The sequence below is a fragment of the Trachinotus anak genome, unplaced genomic scaffold (genome assembly GCF_046630095.1).
Source record: "Trachinotus anak isolate AG129_WGS33_773 ecotype Australia unplaced genomic scaffold, CSIRO_AGI_Tana_v1 ptg000039l, whole genome shotgun sequence".
Classification (NCBI taxonomy): domain Eukaryota; kingdom Metazoa; phylum Chordata; class Actinopteri; order Carangiformes; family Carangidae; genus Trachinotus; species Trachinotus anak.
Window position 1 is genome coordinate 1,489,841 of NW_027273890.1, and position 27,976 is coordinate 1,517,816.

Below are 27,976 nucleotides of genomic sequence, written 5' to 3' on the forward strand. Positions count from 1 at the left end.
AAGTCCATCGCAGCGTTAACGATCTGCTGATGGCGTCGTGATGGAGGTCAGACCGTGAAGATTTGACCTTTTCCATCGCGCACTACAAGGAACAGAACTGGATGTTTGTTGCACCTCTGTGTTTCTGTCTGGTCGTCACGCTACCTGTCATCAAAGTGAAAACCAAACACCTGATGACTTTACACTCTCATGAGTTTGACACATGCATCGTCTCTGGAAATGTCCTGCGTTGTTGTTTTTGTTTCCTCTGTGTGTCCACCAGAGACTCCTCTTTACAGTGTCAGCTCCTTTTCTGTTATTTTTGTCACTATTTACTAACAATGTTGGAAGCTTGGCTTGTTTTAAATACAGATATGACCCGCGCCACCTCAGCCCAAAACAAATAAAGTCCTGGTCCCTGGTGGACACCAGGCCTCATCTGTTTGTCCTCATCGCTCCAGTCTACTCATCAGAGACTCCATGGCAGCGAGGAAACAGGCCTCGAACTCCTGGTCGGAGAATCGTTCCACAGAGCGCCGGGCGTTTTGTCGGATCTCCAGTCTAGCCGCTGGTGATAGTGCCAGGATGGTTTCCATGGCAGCGGCGTAGCTGTCCTCACTGTCGGCCAGGAAACCCGTCTGTCCGCCCTCGTATGGCACCACGATGTCCAGCTTTGGACCTCCAGACTTATGGGCGAGGACGATGGTCCCTGCAGCCATGCACTCCACCACACCTGGGACAGAGAGAGAGGATAAACCTGGTCCACCTGGTCTCATACAGTAACATTTACTGCTGAAATCTGCAGGAACTCCTCTGCTGCACAGACGTCAAGGATCATCACAGCCAATCAGTGAAAGGCAAACATGCTAAAAAGGAAAGTAACTGTCAACTAGAAATACTGTTACCGACATCAGGACATCTCAGACTGCGCTGAGTTCACTCAATTTTCATCGGCCTCAGCTGGACTCAGACACAACTGGACACAACACAGGTGTCATTTTGTGTGTTTGTGTGTTGGAGGCACGTGTTGTCCTCACCTATGCCAAAGTGCTCGTTCCACATGGTGTGCAGACCGATGGTGGCGTCCACCAGCTCCCTCTTCAGCTCCTCAAACGGGACGTTCAGTTTGAAGTCGACTCGGTCCGACACCCCCAGCTCCTGACAGAGCCCCCGCAGCATCAGCACCCTCTCCTCGTCCTCCTGGTTCCTGCATCCACCAATCAGCACCAGCCGCAGCGACTCCCGCCCCCCGGGCCCCTCCCCTTTCCTGTCCAACAGTTTGCAAAACGCCCGAATCTGCAGCCGATGGTCCTTCTCTGGCCTGAACTGACCCACAGACACAATGGCGTGGCACTTCCTGTCCCCTCCTCCTGCCTCCTCTTCCTCTCCACTCCCCAGCTCCTGTCCGAGCTCCTCCCAGCCCTCCTCCATCTCGTCCTCATCCTCCTCCTCCAGCGGGACGTCCAGGAAGGCCCTGACGTCACAGGGCGGGTAGACGATGCTGGTGCGGCTCGGGGAGCGCCACAGAGCCAGGATGTGTCCCAGTGTCCAGGTGGAGTTCACCATGATGACGTCGCTGCAGGAGCCGGCCAGGCCGTAGAGCAGGGCGAAGCAGCAGTAGTACACCACCTTCACCGCGCTCAGCACGGGGTTTCTGGAGATGAAGTCAGCGTTGTTGAACCTGGAAGACAGAAGAGAAGCTGCAGCTCTCCACCCGGACCCAAACCGGGTTCAAGTTCACCTCCAACAAACCCAGTGATTTCTACCACACAGGGGGGTGTGTGTCTGTCAGTGTGTGCAGTGTTACCTGGGGTTCCTCTCTCTGACCACAGACAACATGTCGGTGCTGACGGTGGGATAGTGGACGTAGCTCGCCACCTGACAGCCTCCCAGGTAGCGGAAGATTGGGAGGGTGAAGGCGTAGCCCATCGAGTCCACATACAGGTCAGGAACGAAGGCCGTCAGAGCCTCCCAGCCTACAACACACACACACACACACACACACAGGTTGAAAATGAACCACAACCAACTGCATTAGCTGTTATTCTGCCCTTGTGTTTATGAACACTAGAATTCTTCTTGCCGAGGAACATGGAGCCGGCGCTCTGGCCCAGCAGCGTGAAGTGGGGGTAAGACGCCGCCTCCACCAGCACACGATGACGCAGGAAGATGAAGGTGACCGGTCGAGGCAGCGTGATGTTAAAACGCTGTCTGGCTCCCTCCAGAATCTGCTCACCGGTCACCCCCTGGTCGCCTGTGTAAACCACGAAGGAGACACGGGGGTATCTGGGATTGAGAGGGAAAACGTCAGTTGGAGTGATTCATGTTAGTTCCAGTCTTTGTATTCAGGATCAGTGAGGTGAGTTCAGACAGCGGAAGGTTGCAGTTCAGGTCCAGCAGCTTTAGAACTGTATAGATTTTACTTAGTCTGCTGTAGCTGTGTGATTGTCTCTTTTACTTAAAATAACCTCATTTCAGAAACAATCAGTCGATTCTCAACCTCTATTGTTTTAAATTAAAATGGGGCTAAAATATAAAAGCCGCGGCCTCGGTGGAATAAGAGGCCAAGACCCTGTGGTGGACTGTAACTAAGTGCAAATACTCAAATACTGTAATTAAGTACAAACTTGTATATTTTACTATATATACTTTACTATATACTTTATACTTCTACTCCACAACAGTTCAGAGGGAAATATTGTACTTTTACCTTCACTGTGAATTTGACAGCTGTACTCCTTTCACTAATGAAAAAAAAAATGCTGCTTCTTGTAGATTAAATACACAGCAAGTTGACAACTATTTTAATTATTGTTTAATTATTATTGTTTGTTCAAACACTTCACGGTGTTCACCTTCACCTGCTTCTCAAATGTGAGGATGTGCTGCTGTTCCTTCTAATAATTTAAATGAATGTTTAATGAGGTTTGGACAAAACCAACATGGTGAAGGTTTCACTTTCCCTCTTGTGATTTGTGATGATCAGCATTTGTCACTATTTTCTAAATCTGAAACCAATCAATCAATCAGTTAATTGAGAAAATTATCAGAGGATAAATCCACAATGAGAATCATCATGAACAGTAAAACACTGATTATATATGAATGTATTAGTAATAATAATCTAATAGACACTAATGTAACAGTCACAGGACATTTTCCTGACTATACGTTGTCAATGCAGGACTTTTACTTGTAATGGAGTATTTATACTTTTACTTTAGTAAAAGATCTGAGTACTTCTTGCATCACTGCTTCGACCAAACTACACTGAAGTATGGGAACAAATGTCCGCATACTTTTGGCCATATAGTGTAATGGGATGGAGATGTCGGGTCAGCTGAAGCCCCTGTACCGGTGCATGAGGGCCCTCAGGGAGCACCACAGGACCCGCTCCCCGCCTCCCCCGGCGTTGCAGTACGGGTGGAAGAGAGCCACCGCCGGGCCGCCGTCCTGAGCCCGGCGGGCCTTCCGGCGGCCCTGCAGCCACATGCGGAGCCCCAGCAGGACCAGCAGCAGGACCAGGGTCAGGAGTAGACTGAGGTAGGCGCAGGGCACGACCAGGGACCACAACAACCTGAGGACGGGGAGACAGAGCATCGTGAACCGGCTGCGGGTCTGACGTGACACCGATTAGCCTGGTAGCTGCTAGTGAGGCTAAAGCTAGCTGTCCTCCCGCCACCGGGACCCGGGCTCGGTGTGAGGGGGACCCGGGCTCTGTCCGGTGTTAACCGGGCCCAGAGAGAGGAGAGGCTGTGGGGAGACGTTACCTCATCAGGTCGCAGAGGCACAGGGAGAGGTGGTGGTGGGGCTCACGTCCTGCCATTTTGACAACACCACTGATGACGTTTCACCGCTGTCACCTGACCCACAGGCCTCTCTTTGATTGGCCGAGCGTTTGTTTACCTACACGACGTCGACATGTGACTTTTATTTATTTATTTATTTATTTCAACTCTAGATTAAAAAGATACGCCCGGAAACAGATATATGATTAAATTTAAGAGACGTTTTTTGTGTTTTCAACTTTTAATTTTTATCACTTTAATATGAAAAATAAGAAAAGCCACAACATATAATGCTGATTAAATAGGTCCTAACAAAAGAATAGTCTGTCTTTGTGCTTCACGATTGTAGTATGTGTCTGTCAGGTCAACAGAACTGCAGACACGTTCTGCTTCACCTTCGTACCCGGCTGAAGGAGCTGCAGCTGCGGGTCCCGGGCCGGGTCTGTGGTGGCTTACGGGGAAACCTGCAGTGGTTCTGTCCGTTGGGAGGGTGGAGGTGACAGGCAGCAGAGGTGTGGGTGGGGCTACCCTCGGTGCGGGGGTGTCAGCGCCTCATACCGGTGGAGGGGTGGAGAGTGAGGAGACCGGGAAGAGGCGTGAGGACGCTGGATCTGTGTCCATCAGAAGGGAACTCACCTGAAGGCCTGGGGGCAGGGGGGGTTCACCTGGGGAGGGGACCTGTTGGAGGGCAGGGGCCTCGGGGGAAGCCAGGTGTGGTCAGAGGACATGAAGCGTGTGATAATGATCCAGTTTAACACAGTTTAACTAAAGGAAAAGCTTCATTATTCACTAAATTATTATTTACTAAAACTAACCCTAACACTAACTAACTAACTAACTAACTAACTAACTAAACCAGTTGTTTGACTCAACGAGCTTTGATTATACTACTAACCCTAACGCTATACAGCTCGTTAATTAAATCAATCATAATGAGTTAATAATAATAATCATCATCATCTTACTGAAGAGTTTCTGGTTCAACAGACATTAGCCACGGTCAACACTAAAACGTGTGTGTGTGTGTGTGTGTGTGTGTGTGTGTGTGTGTGTGTGTGTGTGTGTGTGTGTGTGTGTGTGTCCAGACTCAGGACATGGAGACATCTTCCACATTCATCACCCAGTGAAAAACAAATGTCATTGTCAGCAACTGACTAACTGACCAATGGGCTGACTGTACCTGTCCCTGAAGTCCACGCCTGCTCCTGATTGGCTCCAACAGGTGAATTATCCTTGTCAGCTCTGCTCCGGTCCTCCAGAATCCAGCAGATAAAACTCCTACAGCTGATGAGGGAGATGCGCGACAGCAGCAGGTTTACTGGCCCAACTCAGAAACGAGACCTACAGACCGGAAGTGAAGGCAGTTTAACCAGGTAAGATCCATCTACCTGTCAGCTTGTACTGAGGCTGTAACATACAAGTCAGATCAGTTTATTAAATTAGGTTATTATTAAGTTTATTAAGTTATTATTTAATCAGTTTATTGAATAGAGCAGATTTAAAAACATCAAACTTTGATCAAAGTGCTTTACATCGCTGGAGCTACGTACATGATATGACCAAAAGTATGTGGACACCAGTGTGGAGGAGCCACAGGGGCCAGTAGAGTTCAGGTCCGGTACCAAGACGCTTAACATCTGAAATAATACAGTGCTTACCTGTCTTTTTACCTGTCTCTTTATTTATCCCCTTGTCTCTGAGCTACCTGTCTATTTCTACCTTTAATTAGACCTAATTAATAATTATTAAATTGATTAGCATTTCAAACTACCTGTCCTTATACTTGTCTTTTTCCTTCTTTACCTGTCTGTCTCTGCATCTGTCTCTACCTTTGGCATTTTAAACTACCTGTCTGTCTTTCTACACAATTGCTTGTCCTTCTGTCGACCTGTCTGTCTCTCTGCCCACCTCTCTCTCTGGTTTGTCCTGATTTAAAGCCACAGGAAGGACCAGCGTTGTCACTGACAACAGTAGATGAATAAACCTTTAAGCTTATTGACTAGATTTCTTCAGTCTGGATGGATGAAGTGGATTTGGTCTTGATTAATACCTTGTTCTGGAGCCCCCACTCCTTAGACCCTAAACCTCCCATGTCAATCCTGGTGACCCCTCACAGACCCTGAAACATGTCCCCAAAACCCCTCGGACCGGGTGCGAGGGTCACCTTGACTTGCAGCTAGCGTGCATTGCCATATAAAGACAAAACCTTTTATTCCTGTTTCTGAAGCGCTGTGTGTCACTTCCTTCCTCGTAGATTTGAATACATGCGCTGTCGCCCTGCTCTCGGTGCCTGTCGAGCAGCGAGCAGCACAGCAGCCAGACGGTCCAACCGATTAAGAGAGAGACAGACAGAGAGACGACAAGTAGTCCTCCACACCTCACCAGCCTCCTCGCCTCACCTCCCAGGTAAAGAAATATGAGTCCAGGTGGCCTCTGATCCATGCAGGTGTTCCCTGAAGGCATCACTGTGGCATGAGAGGCACCTGAGAGGGACTCTGATTTTTTTATTCTTATTTGTGTGAAAGAGGAAGAGCAGAAAAGACAACGGGGGACCGGGGGGGGGGGGTTGTAACTGTTTGAAATCCACTGTTGTTGCATGTACTATTGCACAAAGTAGATTTTCATAATCTTGAGCCCTCAGCTTCCATCACTGCTTCCACTTCTTGCTTCTCTGCTCAGAAACCCTCCTGCATCATAAAACAGCACATGGCAAACAAACCTGCACTGTTTCTGTTGCAAACTTTGTGACTTGAATCATTCAAACTTGTACCAATGAGCGGATGAGAGCAGTTACAGGCAGAGTGAGGCCTGCAGGGGAACAGAGGAAAAAGAAGTTAAACCACTGCAGCGAGATGGAGAGGAAGTTTGTGGTTAGCTTCACAGCCTCACTTCAACTGCAAAAAAAAAAAAAAATCCCACCGAGGCAGCGAGTGGATGAAGGCAGTGTTTGATTAGTGTTGAATCTCTTGATGTTGGAAAAGGATGAGGACCTGTTGTAGATATGGTGAAGGAAACTCAAGCACGTGGGAGGCATGCTGATGAGGCCCAGCACATGCAAATCCTGAAGCTCCGGCTGAGGCCGAGGCCGCGCCGCTCAGGGAGGATCCTTCTTGTAGTGCAGAGGTTTGAGCTCGAGTCACATGACTTTGACTAGAGTCATTAATCCGGTGACTTTATACAAGACCAATGACTCACTGATGACATTCTACTTTAGCTTTATGACTTTATATCATCCAAAAGGCTGAGACCACTTTCCCCACTGTGTCTCACAGTGTGCAGGAAATCAGACGTTCATTTTCCTGACATCACACCATGATATCTGGGATCAACACATTCAGATGTAAACACAGTAAAAACATGCAAAAAACCTTTGGCATCAGAAATATCAGAATGCATATATAGTATAAAGCACAAACCGATGCCACAAACTCCACATGAAAATACACACAAAACTGTGTGAGACACAAACAATGATACAATAAAACCTAAAACTACCATAAAACAACCAGCTCCACTCCACAGGACTGAGTCCTCCTGGTCCCACTCATAATCCTGTTCCAGTCCTCCAAGCTGAGCAACCCTCTGATACGACCCAGGGCAGCGTCTCCTGAAGTAGCACCTCTACCACCACAGGTTTACCAGACCATGGTTGTCATGGTTACAATAATATACACGTGGACTGTACCGTGAGCAGTGTACCTACCTTCATCGCCATGGTTACTATAATAACAATCATGTCTTGGTTAGGTTTAGGAAAAGATGATGATTTGGATTAATATAATAAGTACTTCCTCCGCATTAGACGATCTCTGTTGTCATGGTTACAATAATAACACCACTCTCCTGTGTCATATTCATCCATCCACCCCAACCTCCTCCTGACGTGGACTCTGTCGCTCTATAAACTACGTCACCGCACTTTTCCCTTTGCTGCTGTCATCATTACTACGACAACTAGATGTCGCCTAGCAACAAGACCTAACGATGGGTCATAGTAACCTGCTGACAGACGACCTGTGGGCTCGTTTTTTAGGTCTGTGGCTGAAGAGTTCCACATATTGATCCTAAACAGAAAACGTCTGTCCAGATCAGGATTTACTAAAGGGCGCCTTACTGTTCTCACTGAGAACCTGAGCAGCCTGGTTATAAAGAGTTCAACGTCAGCAAAGTTAGTGAAATGATCAAAAACATATTTACTGGGACAGTGATGTGATCTTATCGTCTTCTTGTCCAAAACTTTAATTCCTTAATTAATTCTTACAACTAATAAAAAATACAATATAATACAATATATAATAAAATCAAACATTGCGTAATTTCTGTAAATTTAATTAATTAACTGTCACTGTTTGAGGCCAAATGAAAACATAAAGTTAAGGACTTGGACCTGATTTGAGATTTGCTGGTCTTGACTCAGGACTTTATAGTCGAGGTTTGAGATTTATAAAACAAAGACCCACCTCTGGATATTGTAGCTAAAATAATACCTTACCTACCACTGGTGATGATAAAAACCTGAGTGAATACCAAACAGATTTATGGAGGAAACCAGTCTGCTACTTCACATTGAGCTCCATCATCTTCGTCATCTGTTTTGAGACATTAAAGCTGCGCGACATGATTTATTTTGTACCACCAGGAGCAGAAACACGACCAGACCCATCATTCAATTGGAGTTGTGTTTCTGACTATTCCCTCTCTTTTAGCTCTGGTTTGGTCTCCACTAAATCCTGAGGGAAGTATCTGGCTCTCAGAGATGCTAAAGATGATGCTAAGCTTGTTAGCTGCTGTTAACAGCTGCCTTCAGCTCTAACAGAGGCTAACAGCTGGGTAGAGGTGCACAGTAGCTGTTCATTCTCAGTGGGATCAGCAGTACTAACTCATTTTAACTGTGATAAAGATGCAAACCCAGCTACAGATAAACGAGTGGATTAATACAAGGGACTGATCAGACTGACCCATCACACATCACCACCATCGTCTGTCCTCTATTCTCATGTAATTCCACTTTGTGTGGGAGAAAGAATTTGCATGAATAGAAGTTGTGTTTTTTTTGTGGTGGTGACATTTATTTCCATAAAAACAAACCATCATGGTTTCACAGTTAGTTCCTGTGGAAACATCAGAGTTGGGAATCCGGCCAGAGGAGATTTGTTTTACCAGTCGGGTTTGAATGAAACTTCATTTTACTACAGTTGCATTTCCAACAGAAAACATTTTGTTTAGTTGTTAATCTCCATGAACCAACCAGCTCATATCCACGTACCAGGAGGACACTGAAACACACTTTCATTTGCATTTTCCTTTGAGGATTTTCAGGAAATTTGGTTATAATATGTGCCACATTTAAATGGAAACCTGACTGGTGGTGGTTTGATTCCCAGTAAAGCCTGTAGAGCTGAAACTGACAATTATTTCCATTTTCAATTCATTTGATCTAATCTAATTATATTTTGGATTAACTGCCTAAAAATGTCCCAGAAAGTGAAAAATATCCATCAAAAACACTACTCCTCATTTAGAGGCTAGAAACAACGAATGTTTGTGTGAAATGGTTTAAAATAATGATAATTTTTTTATCCATTTATTAAAAAGTTAATAGTTTCAGGAGGAGGTGGCTGCACCACTAACCCTCACAGTGTCAGTCCCTCACTGCTCCAACTGAACCCTGTGCATTGATAAATTTATTTGTGTGTTTATTTTATTGGATTCCCATCAGCTTCTGTAGCAACTGCTAATCCTCCACATGTCCACATGTGCAAATATCTTATATATAAATGAAACCGGGGACCAAAAACAAAAAAATTAAAATAGAACAAAGCAGCAAATTTTAAACAACACAAATGGAACAAAAAATGATTAACTGGTTCAAAGTCCCTAATCTGATGTAATGAATATAAGAATAAAAATACATGACAGCTAATAATGGCCAAACCATAGTTACACACAAGCACACAACCGCACCTGAAACAAGGCTGCAGCAGAAACATCAGCAAAGAAACCTGCAATTTTACCAAGCAAGTAGAAGCTAAAATAGAAGAGAGTAGAAATGATGTCAATAGTAAAAATGGTTTAATAAAACCAGCGGCTGAAAAGAAGTTGAAGATCATAACATGGACAGAAAGGTGAAGTAGAAGCTCAGAGCAGCAGCTCAGTGACATCTGCATCTAAAATGTCAGACTGACTCATGCGACCACATTTAGACCAAGAGACGCTTCAGAGCTGAGCTTTATCTGAGCCCAGTTTCATTTCTGCCTCTGAGCTGAGAGCAGAGACGCTGAAGTCACTTCTCACTTCAACCACATTTCACTGCATTCAGCTGCGAGGACGTAAATGTGATGAATGTCATTAAAACACCTTTAAAGATCATATCTGGATCTATCAATGTAACACATCCTTTAAACCTAAACCTGATAAAGCTGAACTTTGGGGTGAAAGGAAACGCAGTGCAGCGCTTCCCTGAACTGAAGTGTTACAGTCCTCACAGTATCTTGTTGTACTGTAGCTTGTTTCAAAAGAAGGTGATGGAGAAGAAAGTACAATATTTCCCTCTGAGATGTAGGAGTGTAAGTATGAAGTAGTATAAAATGGAAATACTCAAGTAAAGCACTACCTCAGAATTGTACTTAAGTACAGTATTTAATTACTAACCACCAATCCTAATACTATTACTGAACCTTCAGCACATATGTATTTTATATACATTGGGTGCTTCTGCAACTTTGTGATGTCACAACAAAGCAGCCACCACCCTCAGCCATGCCCCAAACCCCGCCCACCTGGACCCACCATTCAACCTTACAGGATTTGTTTTATTTGACTGAAATCTGCTGTATTTTTAATGGATCACTCAGAAAACAGCATCAGAAGAGAGGCTCAGATCCTCTCTTCCTTTGTTACTAGAGCTCCAGAGAAGCCTGAGAGAGGAGATGTAAAACTACACTAGAGAAGTTAAAACATGGAACATCTAAATCAAGAGCAGGAAGTGAAGGATTCACTTCTGAAGACATAAATCTTAAAAAACATATCACAAATATATAGTTTCATTCAAAAAGGCTCAGTTCCCTCAAACAGCTGCTTACTGTAGTTTTTATCAAACAGAAGGAGGAAATGTGTAAAGCATTTGTTGGGAAATATTTTCAGTGGCAGATTCATCCAGTTTGGTGCTGTAGTGATATTTTGTGTTTTTAATAGTGTTTCGAAACAGTGGTGCCCTGTGGCTCAGACAAATCAGACATATCAGGCTGTAGTTTTAGATCAGTGTAGCTGCACTTTTCTGACTCTCCTGATTGTTAGGGGTCAATAAATAGACAGAATGTGATGCTGTTTAATGCAGCATCAATCCTGACTTTAGCCTCCAGCTTCATATAGATCACATATGTCACCATCAGGTCTTCTCCTCCGGCCGTGCAGGAAGTTGACTTACTCCTCTTAAAGCTTGAAGTCAGTCTTTGCCTTTGTGGTTAAAAATGTCCTCTTCAGGTCTTTCTTAACACCATCAGTATTGTGTGTGTGTGTGTGTGTGTGTGTGATCACATTTAACCCTGCCAAATAAGGATCTGCAAACGCACAAACACTCAGTGAATCATCACAGGCTGAAATAAAATATCATGTGATCGCCTACTTCTCAGAGTTGCTTCACTCCCCCTCTGCAGCTGTTTCCTTTCTTTACAGATACAACGCTGCACATTTGTGTTGAGCTGCACATAAGTTTGCAATCACACAATTATGGCTGCAATTCAGTTAATACGATGGATAGTTTGTTGTGTTACAGCTCAAAGAGTTGATGATTTCTCAGTCAGGTGATAAGTAATAAATCATTTCAGTCATTTTTTAAGCAAAAAGACTAAAAAACGCCAAATTAGATTTAATTAATAACTAATTGTACAATAAAAAAATGTGCATAGATAAATGTGTTTACAAATGTATTTATTAGTGTATGAATAAATATACTAAACTACAAAGTAATTCATTATTTGATCATTTAATTAGCAACTATAAGGATTATTTAAAATTGAAATATTAATCTATAAATAGTTAGAAATGATAAAGAAATGTTTTTACTAAAAACAACATAAAACAGTCAATGAGTACATTCATGAATTTATAAATAGAAAATGGAATTTAAAAATCTACTTGAAAATGCAGTTTAAAGAGAGAAATAAATTAAACTTAAATAACTGGCTTTACAAATTGAATTAAAATTACAGATTTTAATCTGGCAACAACTTCCTTTACCATTTGCATTTGCTTTTCCTTTTCCTATAGCTATTTGATTTGCTGTTGTTTAGCTTGTCCTTTTAGCCTCTGAGTGACACTTTTTGTGCTGGTAAAACAATGCAAATTAGCCACAGAGTGTAACAGTTGTCTGAAATGAAAATAATAAAAAATATTCAAGGACTCTACATGAGAAACATCATAGAATCTTTAAATAAACAGTCTCAGACACTGAGAAGCTACAGTCGTCTTCATTAGTTTTTACCAAGTCCTTCTTATCAGTCAAAATATTTACTGAATTATTTGTAAAATGATTTTACATTTGTTCAGATTATTTGCTTGTGGGCTGGGCAGTGAATTGGTGAACACCATACACTGTCGCACACATTTGTAAAAACTTGTTTTTATTCATATGTAACTGTTATTGAGATTTGTCCAGCAGTCAGAGCGCTGCAGATTACCTGTGCAGGTGCTCAGATCTTATTACACACAGCAGTAATGAGCAGACAGACAGGAAGTGCAGCAAAAGCAGGAAGTTTTCGACCTGCAGAACTGAGAACTGTCAGCAGTTTGCATCACAGTTTGAAATCAGGAGATTTCATCTCCAGGTTCCTCCTTTTCTGCACCACTGAGTGTGTCCGCCAGCTCGGCCCGTCCTGTCACACTCTGACTTTTAATTTGAGGATGTCGGTCTTTTGCTGTGTGTCAGTTTCAGGTTCCCAACATGGACACCACCGCGCAGATCTCTCCGGAGGAGCTGGAGGAACTTAGAGAAGCTTTCGCAAAGATCGGTGAGAGAACTAAGAGTGAAACTGTCATTTCTGTAAGTGAGGGGCTGGTGAGGGATCTGTAACTTTGTGATGTCACAACAAAGCAGTCACCACCCTCAGCAATGCTGAGATCCTCTCTTCTGATTGGCTGACTGACCTGGTGTTACTAGAGCTCCAGAGAGAAGCCTGAGAGAGGAGATGTAAAACTACACTGAGATGGTTTTTAGTTCTTAAAACCACAGATATATCTTCTGATGGAGATCAACACTTCAGATAAAACAAATGTTTAAAATATGGAGCTTTAAGGTCATGTTTTCTTTTCCTTGTCTGTGACCTTTGGCCCCTCGGTCTGTTTCCAGATGTGGACAACAACGGATTTATCAGCAAAGATGAACTGACCGAGCTCTTCAGAGCCGCTAACCTGGCGCTGCCTGGCTACAGGATTCGAGAGATCGTCCAGGAGCTGACTAAGACCAGCAACCAGCTCACCTTTGACGAGTTCACTCAGGTGAGTTCACAGGTCAAGGGTCACACAGGCTTCGTTCAGTGTAAACAGAACATACTGTTAGCTAAGTAAAAGTACCAATGAAAGAATATAAAAATACTGTATTACAAAATAAAAGTCCAGAGGTGTCACCAGCCTCATGTCTTTGGCGAAGGAAAACGCCAAACTGCAGTGCTGCTTTCATTAGTTTTTACCTAAAGCTCAGACAGAAACTCACCTGGTAACAGTTACCTTGATGTGATGACCCTGCTCCTGTCTCCTCAGATCGCCCATGGGCTGAAGAGCTCCGAGGTGGCGAAGACCTTCAGGAAGGCGATCAACAAGAAGGAGGGAATCTGTAACGTGGCGGGAACCTCAGAGCAGTCCGGCACCCAGCACTCCTACTCAGGTCTGTAAACACACACACACACACACACACACACACACACACACATCATGAACTGTTTGTGATTAGATTACAAGACATTACATTAGAATCAGATTAGAAGGTGAGATTAGAACCATATTAAAGTCATTTCATCAGAGTAATGAATTAATTAATAATTAATGAGTGTGTGTGTGTGTGTGTGTGTGTGTGTGTGTGTGTGTGTGTGTGTGTGTGTATGTATGTGTATGTGTGTGTATGTGATGGTTGTTTGGAAGGAGTTCATTTTATTGGAGTGATCTTGATCTGAGTGATCAACCTTTATTTATTTTATCAGGAATACACTGACCCTCATTCTAAGCAGAAAGAAAACAAACTGAAATACAAAAATCAATTCCTGATAAAAACAATTACATTCAAAAACATTAAGATTTAAAAGCATTTTTGATGATATTTCCCTGATCGATCTTATCAGGTAATCGATATTTAAAGTGTGTTGTAGGTTATTCCATGAGTCTGGAGCACAAAATCTAAAGACAGTCTTGACCCGAGGAACATTCAGTGTGATCCAGTCCTGAGAGCAGGTCTATACATCACATCATCATGATCCAGAGCAATTCTTTTTCTACTGCACATCAGAGACCAGGTTCTGTTTCTGTACAGGAAGTTTCATCCACATCTGAACTTTAAAAGTAAATTTATCATCGATCCAGTGGCCTCAATATTTATGATGCAGGGATTTCAATTTTTGTACCAAGTAAAGTACTAAAATCCGTTTTCTTAGCTTTTGAAAACAGCATATATTTTATTTTTATCAGGATTTAGCACAAGTTTAAGTTTAGTGAAAAGCATTAAAAGAAAGATGTAGATTGTCAGTGGCCAATTGTATAGAATCTGCTCAACAATATAAAATCGTGTCATCTGCATACAAATGAATATTACACTTATTTAATGATCAAACGGTATCATTGATATAAATTTTGAAGAGGACTGGTCCTAAAGTCGAACCCTGAGGGACCCTTTCTACTGTCTCACTATCTGATGTCTGTTTTGTGCAGGAAATTAACAACAGAAGAAATGAGACCAATGAAAAGTGACAAAAACATCAGACTTTATTTGTCTTGATTGCAGAGCAACAGTCAAACATCAGTGAGAAATATGTTGTATTTTATCCTGTTTGTCTTGATTCATTCATTTGAAGTGAAGAATACATTTCTCTCCAAATCTTTAACATAATTTTTGAATAAATTTTTGAATTAAAAAATTTAGTTCTTCTTAAATTGTGGAAAGAAAATATATAGATGACAGTTCTGAGGTCAGAGGTGGAGAAGATGGAGAAACAGCTGACGTGTGGTTTTTCCTCTGTCTACAGAGGAGGAGAAAGTGGCCTTTGTGAACTGGATCAATAAAGCTCTGGAGAAGGACGGTGACTGTAAACATGTTCTGCCGATGGATCCCAACACCAACGACCTGTTCACCGCCATGGGAGATGGCATCATCCTCTGGTACTTTTCTTTTTAAGCTGTCCAATGACAGAAAACAAATCAGCAGCTGTTTTGACGGTCGATTCATAATTCAAATGATTTTTCAAGCAAACAAGCTGAACCAGTCCAGGTCCATCTTTTTTTAAATCTTTTTCTTTGCATCAGTCTGTCATAGTTCTGATAGGATGGACTCAGATGTTGATGTGTAACTAAACACGATTTACATGTCAGAAACTAATAATTACACTAACTCCTTTACATATGTGATTAGTTCAACAGGTATCTGATCACAAACCAAAGTATTGTACAAGTTAAGGTGTTGACCTGATGATGGCGCCAGAGGAAACTTCAGGTCAAGTTATTACAGTTCATCCTGAGGGAACATGAACGTCACATATTTCAGTAAAAACCACAAAATTGAACCTGGTGATCAGAGTCATGAGGATTCATCCCTAAAGTGAAACCTATAGATGAAGGATCAGGAGGTGGAGGTGGGAGAAGGGTCTTTGTGTTTTATCCTGTAAAGGTGTGGTAACCTGGATTTGATTTCTCTCGTTAGTAAGATGATCAACCTGTCCGTCCCCGACACCATCGACGAGAGAACCATCAACAAGAAGAAGCTCACACCCTTCACCATCCAGGTGAGGAGGACCAGACTCTGGTCTTCAGTCTGATCACAGTGACCTGCTCTGAGTGTAACCCCCAGTCTCACCCAGTGTCTTTACACCCTGTGTCGTGGCCTCGGCTCTGACAGGAGAACCTGAACCTGGCTCTGAACTCGGCATCGGCCATCGGCTGCCACGTGGTGAACATCGGAGCTGAGGACCTGAAGGAAGGCAGGCAGCACCTGGTCCTGGGTCTGCTGTGGCAGGTCATCAAGATCGGACTGTTCGCCGACATCGAGCTCAGCAGGAACGAAGGTGTGTGTGTGTGTGTGCATGTTAGTTTCCTTATTCACATATATGAAAGGGGACAGAATATCAGTGTGTCCTGTTGACTTTATAATGTTTTGTGTGTGTGTGTGTGTGTGTGCAGCTCTGATCGCCCTGCTGCGTGATGGGGAGAGTCTGGAGGATCTGATGAAGCTTTCCCCTGAAGAGCTGCTGCTGCGTTGGGCCAACTATCACCTGGAGCAGGCCGGCTGCGGCAAGATCAACAACTTCAGCTCCGACATCAAAGTAAACACACACACACACACACACACACACACACACACACCTGGGTCTCCTTTAGAAACCTGATTTTACTCAGTTTCCCTAAGAGTGGACCAAACCATCAGCACCTTCCAGAGGGGTGTTGCTGTCCTCTGTAAGAACAGCACACATTCATCAGCATCTCTGTAAATGCACCAGTGTCAATCAAACAGCTAGCCGCCACAGAGACAGCAACAACAAAATAACAAAAACAGTACCACAACAAAACAGTTTCCACTGCAGGTACACAACCAGCTGTGACACATGGAGAGTCCAGATGTGCGTCGTTCTTGGTCATTGTTGATCCGTTTACTACATTTCATAAGGGTGGAAACAGAAGACCAGAAAACATTTTATGTGTTCCTCTGAAATCACAGATGATCAATCCCATAAATCAATATTTTATGTCTTTGATAAAACCTGGCTTCATGATTAGTTCTGTCTGCAGCTGTTTTCTACAATAACCTCTGTGTTTGTCTCAGGACTCGAGGGCGTACTACAACCTCCTGGAGCAGGTGGCACCTAAAGGAGACGAGGAGGGAGTCCCCCCCATCGCCATTGACATGTCAGGACTCAGGGTGAGAGCTTCGATCCATGACTGCTTTGTTGTGACATCACAAAGTTCCAGAAGTCCTGACGGCTGGTTTTAAGGCTCAGTTTCTGAATACAGGCTGTGTGCATTTCTCTGTGGACTGAGGCTTTGATACTTTCACAGTATTAATATAGAACCTAGACCTGCTTTATAATCACAAACACATGGACATCTACCTTTATACAATATGGAACCTTTAAAGAGTCAGTGTGGAGATGTGATGTTGGGTTCCTCAGTGTGGTGACGTCGTCCTTGTCCTCTCTCTGCAGGAGAAGGAAGACCTGAAGCGAGCTGAGTGCATGCTGGACCAGGCTGACCGGCTCGGCTGCAGACAGTTCGTCATGCCGGCAGACGTTGTCCGAGGAAACCCGAAGCTCAACTTGGCTTTTGTTGCCAATCTGTTCAACAAGTACCCGGCTCTGAAGAAACCAGAGAACCAGGACATCGACTGGAGCTCCATCGAAGGTGAGTCCAGGAAACCAGTCCAGGTCTAACCCTGCTCCTCTGGTCTTTAATCCTCTGTTAACCTCTCGTTTGTGTTTTTTTTCTCCAGGTGAAACCAGGGAGGAGCGAACCTTCAGGAACTGGATGAACTCGCTGGGGGTCAACCCCCGTGTCAACCACCTCTACGTGTAAGAACACGCTCCGCTTTTATTGATCAGCCTCTTCATCATCATCATCAGCAGCTCCATGCTCAGCCTTCATCTATGAACTAGTGACACACTTCCTGCCTTTAAAGACATTATCACAGGAAGCAAATCAATACAGTCAAACTCTTTATAATCATGATTACAGAGACCCAACAAGTCTGATTTGAAGTGTGTGTGTGTGTGTGTGTGTTCCAGAGACATTGATGACGCCCTGGTGATCTTCCAGTTGTACGAGAAGATCAAGGTACCAGTGGACTGGGACCGAGTCAACAAGCCTCCCTACCCGAAACTGGGCAGCAACATGAAGAAGGTACGGCAGGTCTGAGGATGAGGAAGTGACGGAGGAAAAACGCTCAGCTGATAAACAACGATTAGAGCTTAGTTCATTTAAAACGTGATCTGAACTTATTTTCCATTTTAATGAGACTCCTGATGCTGATTTCAGTGTTCAGGACGTGTTTACTCAGCACCAAGACTGAGGACAGAGGAAAGTTTGAGTCCAGCTCCATTAAAACCAGCAAATGCATCAGACATGAGAGAAAATTAACACAGCCTGAAACATAAAACTAACCAGGTTCATGTACTCAGGTATTTTACTCAGTATTTCCATTTTATGCAACTTTATATTTTTATTTCAGAGGAAAATATTGAACTTTATTCTACATTGATCAGTTTCATTGAAGATCAAAATTTTAATCATAAAACATCTGATCAGGTCATAAAATGAAGTATTGTTGGGGTGGCCCAGTAGTCCAGTGGTTAGGGCGCATACCATGTGAGAGCAAGACGCTCTTAGCAGGCAGTCGACCTGACTCCCGACCGGTCCGACTCTTTCCTGCATGTCCTTCTCCATGTCGACCCCCTGTCCTGCCAGTCTCCACTGAGCTATAATAAAGGCACAAAAAGCCCCAAAAAATAAGTATTGTTACAGATTAAACTGCTCATCTGTAGATATATAGTTAAACTTTTCTCCACCTCAGAGGAACATTAAGATGCATCATAATGTATAATAATAATAATAATAATAATAATAATAATAATACCATGAAATGGTGTCTGACAGTAGTAGTACTTTTACTTTGGATACTTGAAGTACAGGTTGTTGCTAATACTTAATAAACAGATCTCAGATCAGAACCTGTTCCACCACTGAGTCTCTGTTCTGGGTTCCAGCTGGAGAACTGTAACTACGCAGTGGAGCTGGGGAAGAAGGAGGCCAAGTTCTCCCTGGTGGGCATCGCTGGTCAGGACCTGAACGCAGGGAATCGAACCCTCACCCTCGCTCTGCTCTGGCAGCTCATGAGACGGTAACGACACCGCACTGCCTCCGACTCTTCTTGTTCAACCTTCAACAAAACAAAACATGTTGTAGAGCCTCGTGGCTCCGCCCACAGCTCAGCAGTCCAGCTGTGTTGTGGTTTGAAAAGTTTCTAAAGGTGTTTCGATGGCGACGACTCCGCTTCACTGAGCTGCTGCGAATCTGAACTGATGGGGTCTGCACATTTTTCAGAGCCACTTCCCACAGACAGAAAAACAGAGTCACATGTGATGTGGACTCTGCAGAGTGAACCACTTAAAAAACATTGAACTAAAATATATATAAAGATGGAAAACTGCCCATAAATCAAGATTAAATCTGTACAGATGCAGAAAGGTGAGAGGTCAGAGTTCAGTAAGAGTCTCAACCTGGTGCAGCTGACATCAGTGGAATGATGTCACTGAAGTACATAGAAGATAATAGAAAATACACAGTTAGTGTGGTAAGTGACAGCAGCAGGGGAAGAGATTAAGGTAAAGTATGTGCTGTTTAAACAGATATGACAGAACAAGGGACCAGCACATGTGTTATAGTTAGAAGTGTAGAGTGTGACAGAACAGAGCCCCTCCCTCACAACCGCCGTCTGCTCCCTCAGGTACACCCTGAACATCCTGGAGGACCTGGGCGACGGTCAGAAGGTGACTGACGACACCATCGTGGCCTGGGTCAACGACATGCTCACACAGGCCGGGAAACCCACCATCTCCAGCTTTAAGGTAGAGGACTGACCTCTGACCTTTACACAGGAAATGACGTTTCAACAGGCCAAAGAGGAGACGATGAGTTCAGAGATCACACAGTGTAATACTACACTGCTCAAACTGTTTCTGATTCAAATATTATAAAACTGTAGTGTAATTAATTTAATGCAGTATTTTATTGCATCTGTTTGTGTCAAGACATTTAAATGTGTGTTGTAGAAAAACAAGAGGTTTACAGGGACATGAACCTGAGTTCATCACTGACTGTTTCAGCTCCCTCTGGAGTCTCACAGAGTCACTGCTGACTTGACACTGGAAAAATAAATCAATTAACTCTTCTGTGTGTGTGTGTGTGTGTGTGTGTGTGTGTGTGTGTGTGTGTGTGTGTGTGTGTGTGTGTGTAGGACGGGTCAATCAGTAGCAGCATGCCGGTTCTGGACCTGATCGATGCGATCCAGCCGGGCTCCATCAGGTACGACCTGCTGAAGACAGAAGACCTGACTGAGGAGGAGAAACTCAACAACGCAAAGTATGAACACATTTATTATTATTTGTTATTAATGATGTCACATCGTTCATCGTCCTCTAAAGCTCATCCTGATTTTTTGAAATTTTACAGTTCAACCAATACTTGTTCTTTACTTGAGTATTTTCCTTTTTTATGCTACTTTTTACTGCTGCTCTGCCACATTTAAGACAGTGTTGGACCAGTTACCATCACAACAGCCTCGTCCTGATTTGAGATCTATAGCTATAGTTATTTTTCTAACTATGAGTTTACATTAAACATATGTTCTTCTTATAAACTAGGATCAATTGTTTGATCAAACTATGAAACATCAAATTTCTTAAAGCTCCACACAGTCTAAAGGTAGATGTCCATATGTTTGTGATTATAAAGCAGGTCTAGGTTCTATATTAATACTGTGAAAGTATCAAAGCCTCAGTCCACAGAGAAATGCACACAGCCTGTATTCAGACACTGAGCCTTAAAACCAGCCGTCAGGACTTCTGGAACTTTGTGATGTCACAACTAAGCAGTCACTGAAATCTGCTGTATTTTTATTGGATCACTCAGAAAACAATCAAGATTCTCTCCTCTGATTGGCTGACTGACCTGTTGAGAGAGGAGATGTAAAACTACACTGAGATGATTTTTGGTTCTTAAAACCACAGATATATCTTCTGATGGAGATCAACACTTCAGATAAAACATGGAGCTTTAAATTTACACATTATATGAAAAACACTGTGTCATTTTTCATGATGAGTACCTTTGCAGCTAAAACTTATGTACTTTTACTTCATGTAATGGAGTATTTTTACACTGTGGAATTGCTAATTCTACCTGAGTAACGAATCTCAGGAACTGGCTGAGCTCCAGTGGAGAAATCCAAAGCTGCTGTGTCAAGTTACAGCAGCTGAAACAACTGGACAACAACTGTTGAGGGTTGAGTGAACAGCCTGTTGTCATGTTGTTTCTTTTGATGTGAACAATCATCATTCCAACTAATTATTACATAAATAAACATTCTCTGATTGGTGCATAGTCTTGCTAACACTCTCACTCTACATTCAGAAGTAACAGCCAATCAGAAAGTCTCACACCTCATCACTGTGCTGTTTCCAGGTACGCCATCTCCATGGCGAGGAAGATCGGCGCCCGGGTGTACGCTCTGCCCGAGGACCTGGTGGAGGTCAAACCCAAGATGGTGATGACGGTGTTCGCCTGCCTGATGGCACGCGGCATGAAGAGAGCCTAAAGACCCTGACGACCATCAGTAACCTGAACGCACCGTGGACGACGGGTGGGGTGGGGTGGGGGGGGTGATGGTTTCTTGTGCAGAGGCTCAGCTGTTTTTGTGACCTTTAACGGGAGGGTTCAGAGAGAGGATAAACTGTTACAGTCTCAGTACCTAAAATACTGGATGAACAGATAAAGTGAACACGTTTTAAAACAGTAAACAGTTTTACAGCGACAGAAGGTGATTGTCTGTTACACGTCTCTGCTTTAACAACATGGACTCTGAGAACTGCTCATGGCCATTGATCCATTTTTTTGACATTTATAAAAAAACAAAAAAAACAAAACAAACCAAAACGTGTTAATTAATATAAAGTACATAATTACACTGCAGTGCACCAGTCCACTCTTTGCCGTCTGTTATCACCTGGGGCAGGTTCATCATGAAGGATTTGTTTGTCTTCATCATGTGTCTGAGTTTCTCAGCTGATTACAAACGTTTCAGATCAATAACTTTATGCCACAAATACTCAAATAAAGACTTTTGTATGAACTGTGTTGTTATTTGAGTGTATCAAAACGCTCCTGGTATTTTTGTCTGCACAGACACTAACAGCTAATACAGCATCTTACTGTGGGCTGTGGTTACAGGTGCAACACTCTGACCACACCCATCAGTGATGTCACCGGTCAGAGACGACAACAAACAGCGATTTGCAGGCCGGAGGTGAAGTGAGTCCTGATAATAAGATGATGAATGAAAGCACAAAAACACGAGCTCAAAGTCACTTAAACAATCTGTTTAATTAGAGAAAAGGTTCATTTGCAAAGGAAAGAGAGAACTGGTACAAAATGAGGAGCTGGATCGTGTCCGTCCTTATTTTTCCTCTTGAAAGAGAGAAGGTGGTGAGTTCAGGGGCAGACGGCAAACAGAGTGAAGAAAACTTAACTACATATTTACAATATCACCTGTTTCTGCTCCTGTGATCAACAAACACATGATGAATGTTTGTGGAAACCAAACTATGGCCCTTTAAGCTGTTGTAGGGTGGATGTGTGAGGGTGGTGTTATCTTGGTGACTGCCTGTGCAGTGTCTCTGGGAGGAGCATTATTTGGCAGGTTTGGCCTCTGTGGGGTTTTCTCCGGTGTCCAGGGTCTTGAGGAGGCGGAAGAGGCCGGCGGCTTCACGGATGCGGCTGAACTCGATGCAGAAGGCCTGGACCTCGATGAAAAGGTCCTGGACGTTGATGATCTTGTTTCGGATCAGAGACTGGAGGAAGACGCAGACCAGGCGGACCAGGCGGTTCTGGGAGAAAAGATTATTGTCAGAAACAGCAGCACAAACTACAGTTCAACACAAACTGAACATTACTACCGTCATCTTCATCATCATCATCATCATCATCGAGGAGGATTTACTGCAGGACTGCTTCACCTTTGACCCTAATCCTTGTGTATGATGCAGCTCACAGTGGAGAGCAGCAGAGCTCTGAGCTTCTCCAGTGCTTGAAATAAAAGAATGAACGAGCTTCTGAGCATCTTGTTGACGTAAAAACAGGTGCACTCTGGAAATATCTCTCAGATGGAGGAAAGCTGTTCTGGTTACTTATGTGGGATCTGAAACTTAGATCAGAGTCTGAAATTACACCCAGACCTGTCACTTCCATTTTATTCTGCTGGTTTAAGTTTCCAGCCTGGTAGAAGTGCATCTCCTTTGGCTTTGGGGGCAACCAATAGTCTTTCTGTCTTCTCCTTGTTCAACTTAAAAAAATTAGTGCTCATCCACTGAGTGACAGCGGACAGCAGGTATTCAGGGAGCATCGTGCATTAATGTCATTCGGTTGGAGGACGTGAAGTTGTGTATCATCAGTGTAGCTGGAGGTGACGTCGTGTTCCCAGCAGCAGCAGCACATAATGAACAGAGGAGGGGACCAAGACAACTTCCTCCGGCAACACCAAAAGGTCTGTCACAGTTCAACTGAAACTGTCTGCAATGTGTTTGAAACCAGGAGAGATCAGACTCAGACAAACTGCCTCCGTCAGTGCAGGTGTGTGTTGCTAGATTTGGTGCAGTCATATACACACAGCTTCCAGAGGCCAGCAGGGCTCCTGGAGACATGTTATTGTCTCAGGACTGTGTTTGTTCAAATCCTATGTCACCATCACTGAACTTGTTCTCGTTAAAGTGTCGGACTGTACCTGCATGTATTTGTCTTTGATTTGCTCACAGGTGGAGATGCAGTTGGAGATGTAGAGGTGGATGAATTCTGGGGGTAAGTCCACAGCTGTGGTCAACCTGAGAGAACATGAGAAACAAGATGATCCGATTTTTAAAAAATAGCAATTCGTCTATAAAAACAACAACAAATGCCTGTTGTTCACTATTCAGTCTGATAAACACAGACTGCAATAGACAGCGACAGCCTCTGACGGAGAACTGCCCCCACCTGTTGACGACCTCCATGGAGTGCAGCGACATGTCCATGTTGACCAGCACGGAGAAATACTCTGTGATCTGGCTGCTCTGCATCAGCTTCAGCAGCATCTCGATGGCCACCAGCGGGTTGTTCTCCACCAGGTCGGGCAGCTTCGCCGGCGACAGGCCGATGTGATAGACCAGCTTCGGGTCCTTCTCCAGCTCGGCCAGCAGCTGCAGAGAGAGAGAGAGAGAGAAGGAGAGAGAGAGAAGGAGAGAGAGTTACGATGCTCAGGCTCTCTCTCTATTCAGCTCCAAGGAAAACTGAGGAGCATGACTGTGGTTTGTTAAATGTTCATTTAATGTTAATGTTCATTAGTAAACGGTGGGAACCAGCGACTGTTACAGCAGCTACGCGTTCATATCTTTTACCTCAGTCTCTTCAAACTCAACACGACTGAACGCTGTTGCGCTGCTTTAACGGAGGCGGCTGCAGCGAGACGTTCTCTCACCTGCGACTGCTGCTGGGCTGACAGCGGGCTCTTGAAGGCTTTGGACATGATGCGCTTGATCTCCACGCCGGTGCTGTTCTTCACACACATGGAGCGGTCCCACTGCACGCTGTGATCCGGCTCGGTGGGGTTCAGCCACGCCAGCTCGTCCTCGCACACGTGGAGGGGCGGCGGCGGCCGGATGAACTCTGGGCGGAAGTGACCTGAGGACGGAAAGATGTGGACGAGTCACTTAAAGTTTCCATCAACCTGCAGCCAGATCCTGGAGTATTTAACTTAGCTATGGTAGCAGGTGGTAGATTTTTAGTCTACAGGCCACTGTGGTAGCCATGGTAACATCTGCATCAGCTATAAAAGGTGTCCTCATATTCACAGAGTCAGCAGCATGTGTCAGAATGTGAACAGCAACGAAGTCTAATCATTGGACACAGGATTAAAGAAGAAGGAGGAGGAGGACTCAGATCTGATCGGGATCTGATCAGGATCTGATCAGGATCTGATCAGGATCTGATGAACCTTACAGGTGACTCACTACACTGAGCACAGACACATTAAACCACTTCACCTGTTTAACATGAACTCTGCAGTTTACTTGGTCAGTTGTAGAACAGAGAGTTTATATGTCCTGAGACATGAATATTCTGTCACTGCCACTGTGTCTGCAACACCTTTCATACCTGTATGAATAATAATAAAAACTATGATAATAATCAGTGCGGTCACGTGCACTTCAGGAGCTTTCTGCAGTCAACGTCATGTAAACAGGTAGATTTCTCTTCGACCTCTGGTGTCTGCTTCTCAAATGATTGTACAGGAAGTAGATTTATTCCCTGGTTCCTCCAGTTACAAGGTTTAGATCCTGAGTTCTTCAGCAGGTTCTCGGTCTCTGTGGTGGAAACTGTCTGTAACTGTGTTTGATTTCTAGGTCATGCCTCCTTCTTCTAATATAAAACAACCTTAGCTCAATAACACTTACTCTCCAGCGGGGGGCGGGGCCCTGTGACCAGAGACTCGATGATCTGATTGGCCACCGAGCTGTCAAATCCTGAGTTGGATGAGTCTGGATCTGGGTCGTTGAGGATGCTGGGGAAGCTGGCCTTGCTCTGAGTGGGCAGCTCTGACTGACGCTCTGGATGACAAACACACAAGAAGAGTTTGACTGAATAAAGAGAAGCAGCAGGACAAACAGAGAGGAGGAGCCTCGTTCACCACAGATCTGAGGGCGGAGGTTCACTGCAGCAACAGTCTGCTGGTATCACTCCAAGATTTCACATTCACTTTGTTTCTTCAGTCATTTATTACCTGACAGTGAATCAGTGGCTGTTCAGGACTGAGAAACTGTTGATGAAGCAGCTTAAAGTTCAGTTCATCATCATGTTTGTTGTGATCCTCTCTCTGACTCTTCATGTTTGCTCCTGTCTTGATAAAAGTATTGATTGCTTGATTTAATTTATTTAATGTTTAAAAGTAACTATAACAGTAGTAGTAGGATTCAAATACAATAGAGTCTAAGAGTCTGATTTTCATTGTGGTCCTCAAACAGACTAAAAGCATGACGCCGTCCAGTAATAAGCCTGGACGCTCAGCTGCAGCTGAGGTTGCTGCCTCTGAAGATGAGTGTAGCTGCTTTAAACAGCAGGACTGTGTTGGTGTGTATTCACCTGCTAAGGCGAGCTGCAGCCCGCTGATGTCTATGGACTGAGGCATGTTGCCGACGTCCATGCAGGACACCTGTCTGGGCGTCTTCTTGAAGAGATCCCTGGGCGGAGCCAACATCAGCTGGGACAGGAAGAACTTCTCAGGCTGGGTGATGGGAGGCAGGAAGCCTGGAGAGATCACACGACACAAAGCAGATGTGTGGGTGGAGCGTTGATGGAGAACACGACCTGTACACTCTGAACTCTTTAATCACTCTGAGGCTGAGACCAGTGCTCCCCCTGAACCTGTTCCAGAGCGGATAAGTATTGGAGCTTGGTTTCAGTGTGCACGGGGAAAACAAAGCTCTTACAAAACAATGATGCACAAGGTTTATCAGCATGACAGTGAGTCCAGTGAACTTCAGCGGACTCCCCAGCCTCCAGACCTGGATCCAGCAGACCACCTCTGGGATGTGGTAGAACAGGAGTTTGACAGCTTGAATGTGCAGAGATGACGTGATGCGGTCATGTCAACATGGAGTCTCAGAGGATCCATGAGACTGAGAGCAAAGGGAGGAACTACCCAGTGTCGGTGTGGTGTAGTGAGTGTAGGCCCCGCTGGGAGACTTCTGAACATTATAACTTTCATGAAGAAGGATCTACTGCAGGACTGTTGGATCAGACTGACTTAGTTTTAGCCTAGTGTTCCTAATAAACCGATGGTACAGCTACTGCACTGTAGGATTGCGCGGTGTGGAAGAGGGACAGTGTATGGGACCGATCATTATCTGAGAGGGTTTTCACCATGACTTGACACAGTGTGTTACAGCTGCCGGACAACATCCAGCCCCCCTGCAGAACACACACCGGGACGTACCGGACAGCACCTTCTCCTGCTCCTCCCCGGCAGGTGCGGGGTTCAGCAGGTGGGCGAACACGGCGGCGAACGGGTTGGCGGCCAGGGGCTCGGTGCGGTACATCTCCCAGAGCAGGTAGAGGGCGGTGAGCCGCTGCGGGGAGCTGGGCAGCAGGTCCGGCTGCTGGAGGAGCATGACCAGCACCGAGCCCACCCTGAAGTGCTCCGCTTTCCCGAAGTAATGGTGGAAGTGGGTGGAGAGGCTCTCGAAGGTGTTGGTGCAGGCCTCCTCCGAGATGATGCTCAGCAGGTTGGACAGTTCCTTCGGAGCCAGGGTCATGGTCTCCTCCTCGGCCTGTTCCGCTGCGTGGAGCCCGGCACTGTTGTGAAACTCTGTGTTCTCTGTTAATACAGCAAATAAAGCATCTCTGTGATAAACTACGTGGAGTTAATTCATCTTTAAAAAAGAAAGTCGAAGAACTACAGCCCGAAAGTCATCACACGCGTTAGCAACGAGTTAGCTTAGCCTAGCAGTGCTAACTGACAGAAACCGGCCAAAGCATCGCAAAAACTCGAGAGTCCCCCCGACAAAGTCCACACTGACCCGGTCTGCGGCTACATAACAATCTCCCCAACCAGGAAGCACCGGAGGAGCGACATATCCCGACTGCGTTATCCCGACTGACACACTCACACAGCTAGCCCATTAGCCGTTACAGTTCTGATTTGAACCTTCAAGCGGTGCATGATGGGTACTGTAGTCCCGAGGTTTCACTTCCCCTCCAAACCGGACACATTAAAGTGACTCACTGTCGTCAACGTTTCTTTACCCATAAACCCCTGCTGGTTTCATAGACCTTTATTTAAACAAATGTGCACAGGTGGAGGTTGCTTTTATTCCATAGGCTTCAAAAAGGATATTTCAAGTGTTTATCGTCAAAAAATATAATTTCTACAATTAAGACTTTAATATATAAAATGAAAAGAAAATATATTTATAATATTGTTTTAGTAATGTTTTCATTCATTATGTTCATATAACAGCCTCCATTGTCAACATAAGGAGTTAGAGTTGTTCACCACTATATTAACAGTTTTAGATCTGAGAACAGATGCATATTTACATGTGTACTGCGTATAAATGCTGACTGGGAGGATTAAAGTAACGTGTATTATGTCTCATATAATAGGCAGTTTAGTTGTATTTTTGTTTTTATTTCAACCAATATTTAATTTCTGATTATTTCAA

At 44.3% G+C, this 27,976-nt stretch overlaps 3 protein-coding genes across 3 annotated transcripts; 1 reads left to right on the forward strand and 2 right to left on the reverse strand.

Annotated features, from left to right (window-relative positions):
• Positions 1 to 113: 113 nt before the first annotated feature.
• Positions 114 to 3,975, reverse strand: LOC139614966 (GDP-Man:Man(3)GlcNAc(2)-PP-Dol alpha-1,2-mannosyltransferase-like). The gene is made up of 6 exons (XM_071472670.1): positions 3,750 to 3,975; positions 3,335 to 3,556; positions 2,063 to 2,265; positions 1,787 to 1,955; positions 1,017 to 1,660; positions 114 to 712 (listed from the first exon to the last, which is right to left on the reverse strand). The coding sequence occupies exons 1-6, from the start codon at positions 3,803 to 3,805 to the stop codon at positions 429 to 431; spliced, it is 1,578 nt and encodes a 525-aa protein (XP_071328771.1). The 5' UTR covers positions 3,806 to 3,975; the 3' UTR covers positions 114 to 428.
• A 905-nt stretch (positions 3,976 to 4,880) lies between these two features.
• On the forward strand, positions 4,881 to 21,858 carry lcp1 (lymphocyte cytosolic protein 1 (L-plastin)). The gene is made up of 17 exons (XM_071472664.1): positions 4,881 to 5,140; positions 6,022 to 6,173; positions 12,694 to 12,775; positions 13,114 to 13,262; positions 13,524 to 13,647; positions 14,996 to 15,128; positions 15,667 to 15,748; positions 15,862 to 16,027; positions 16,143 to 16,285; positions 16,783 to 16,878; positions 17,162 to 17,357; positions 17,446 to 17,524; positions 17,738 to 17,852; positions 18,716 to 18,849; positions 19,456 to 19,576; positions 19,966 to 20,090; positions 21,192 to 21,858. Exons 3-17 carry the CDS (start codon positions 12,709 to 12,711, stop codon positions 21,322 to 21,324), a joined length of 1,863 nt encoding a protein of 620 aa, XP_071328765.1. The 5' UTR covers positions 4,881 to 5,140; positions 6,022 to 6,173; positions 12,694 to 12,708; the 3' UTR covers positions 21,325 to 21,858.
• Positions 21,859 to 22,084: 226 nt separating this feature from the next.
• On the reverse strand, positions 22,085 to 27,500 carry cnot11 (CCR4-NOT transcription complex, subunit 11). Its single transcript, XM_071472671.1, has 8 exons — positions 27,332 to 27,500; positions 26,749 to 27,129; positions 25,896 to 26,060; positions 25,211 to 25,363; positions 24,235 to 24,437; positions 23,754 to 23,956; positions 23,506 to 23,602; positions 22,085 to 22,612 (listed from the first exon to the last, which is right to left on the reverse strand). Exons 2-8 carry the CDS (start codon positions 27,065 to 27,067, stop codon positions 22,415 to 22,417), a joined length of 1,338 nt encoding a protein of 445 aa, XP_071328772.1. The 5' UTR covers positions 27,068 to 27,129; positions 27,332 to 27,500; the 3' UTR covers positions 22,085 to 22,414.
• Between the last annotated feature and the right edge of the window lie 476 nt (positions 27,501 to 27,976).

What these genes read in the sequence shown, in the direction of transcription:
- lcp1 (XM_071472664.1), top strand. Translation starts at nt 12,709, where the DNA reads ATGGACACCACCGCGCAGATCTCTCCGGAGGAGCTGGAGGAACTTAGA. An exon ending in CGAGCTCAGCAGGAACGAAG is followed by an intron (nt 16,028 to 16,142) that starts GTGTGTGTGTGT and finishes GTGTGTGTGCAG; the next exon opens with CTCTGATCGCCCTGCTGCGT. An exon ending in CGTGTCAACCACCTCTACGT is followed by an intron (nt 17,525 to 17,737) that starts GTAAGAACACGC and finishes TGTGTGTTCCAG; the next exon opens with AGACATTGATGACGCCCTGG.
- LOC139614966 (XM_071472670.1), bottom strand. Translation starts at nt 3,805, where the DNA reads ATGGCAGGACGTGAGCCCCACCACCACCTCTCCCTGTGCCTCTGCGAC. An exon ending in TGCCTCTGCGACCTGATGAG is followed by an intron (nt 3,557 to 3,749) that starts GTAACGTCTCCC and finishes CCCCGTCCTCAG; the next exon opens with GTTGTTGTGGTCCCTGGTCG. An exon ending in GTCAGAGAGAGGAACCCCAG is followed by an intron (nt 1,661 to 1,786) that starts GTAACACTGCAC and finishes TCTGTCTTCCAG; the next exon opens with GTTCAACAACGCTGACTTCA.
- cnot11 (XM_071472671.1), bottom strand. Translation starts at nt 27,067, where the DNA reads ATGACCCTGGCTCCGAAGGAACTGTCCAACCTGCTGAGCATCATCTCG. An exon ending in GCCCCGCCCCCCGCTGGAGA is followed by an intron (nt 24,438 to 25,210) that starts GTAAGTGTTATT and finishes TTCCGTCCTCAG; the next exon opens with GTCACTTCCGCCCAGAGTTC. An exon ending in TCCATGGAGGTCGTCAACAG is followed by an intron (nt 23,603 to 23,753) that starts GTGGGGGCAGTT and finishes ATGTTCTCTCAG; the next exon opens with GTTGACCACAGCTGTGGACT.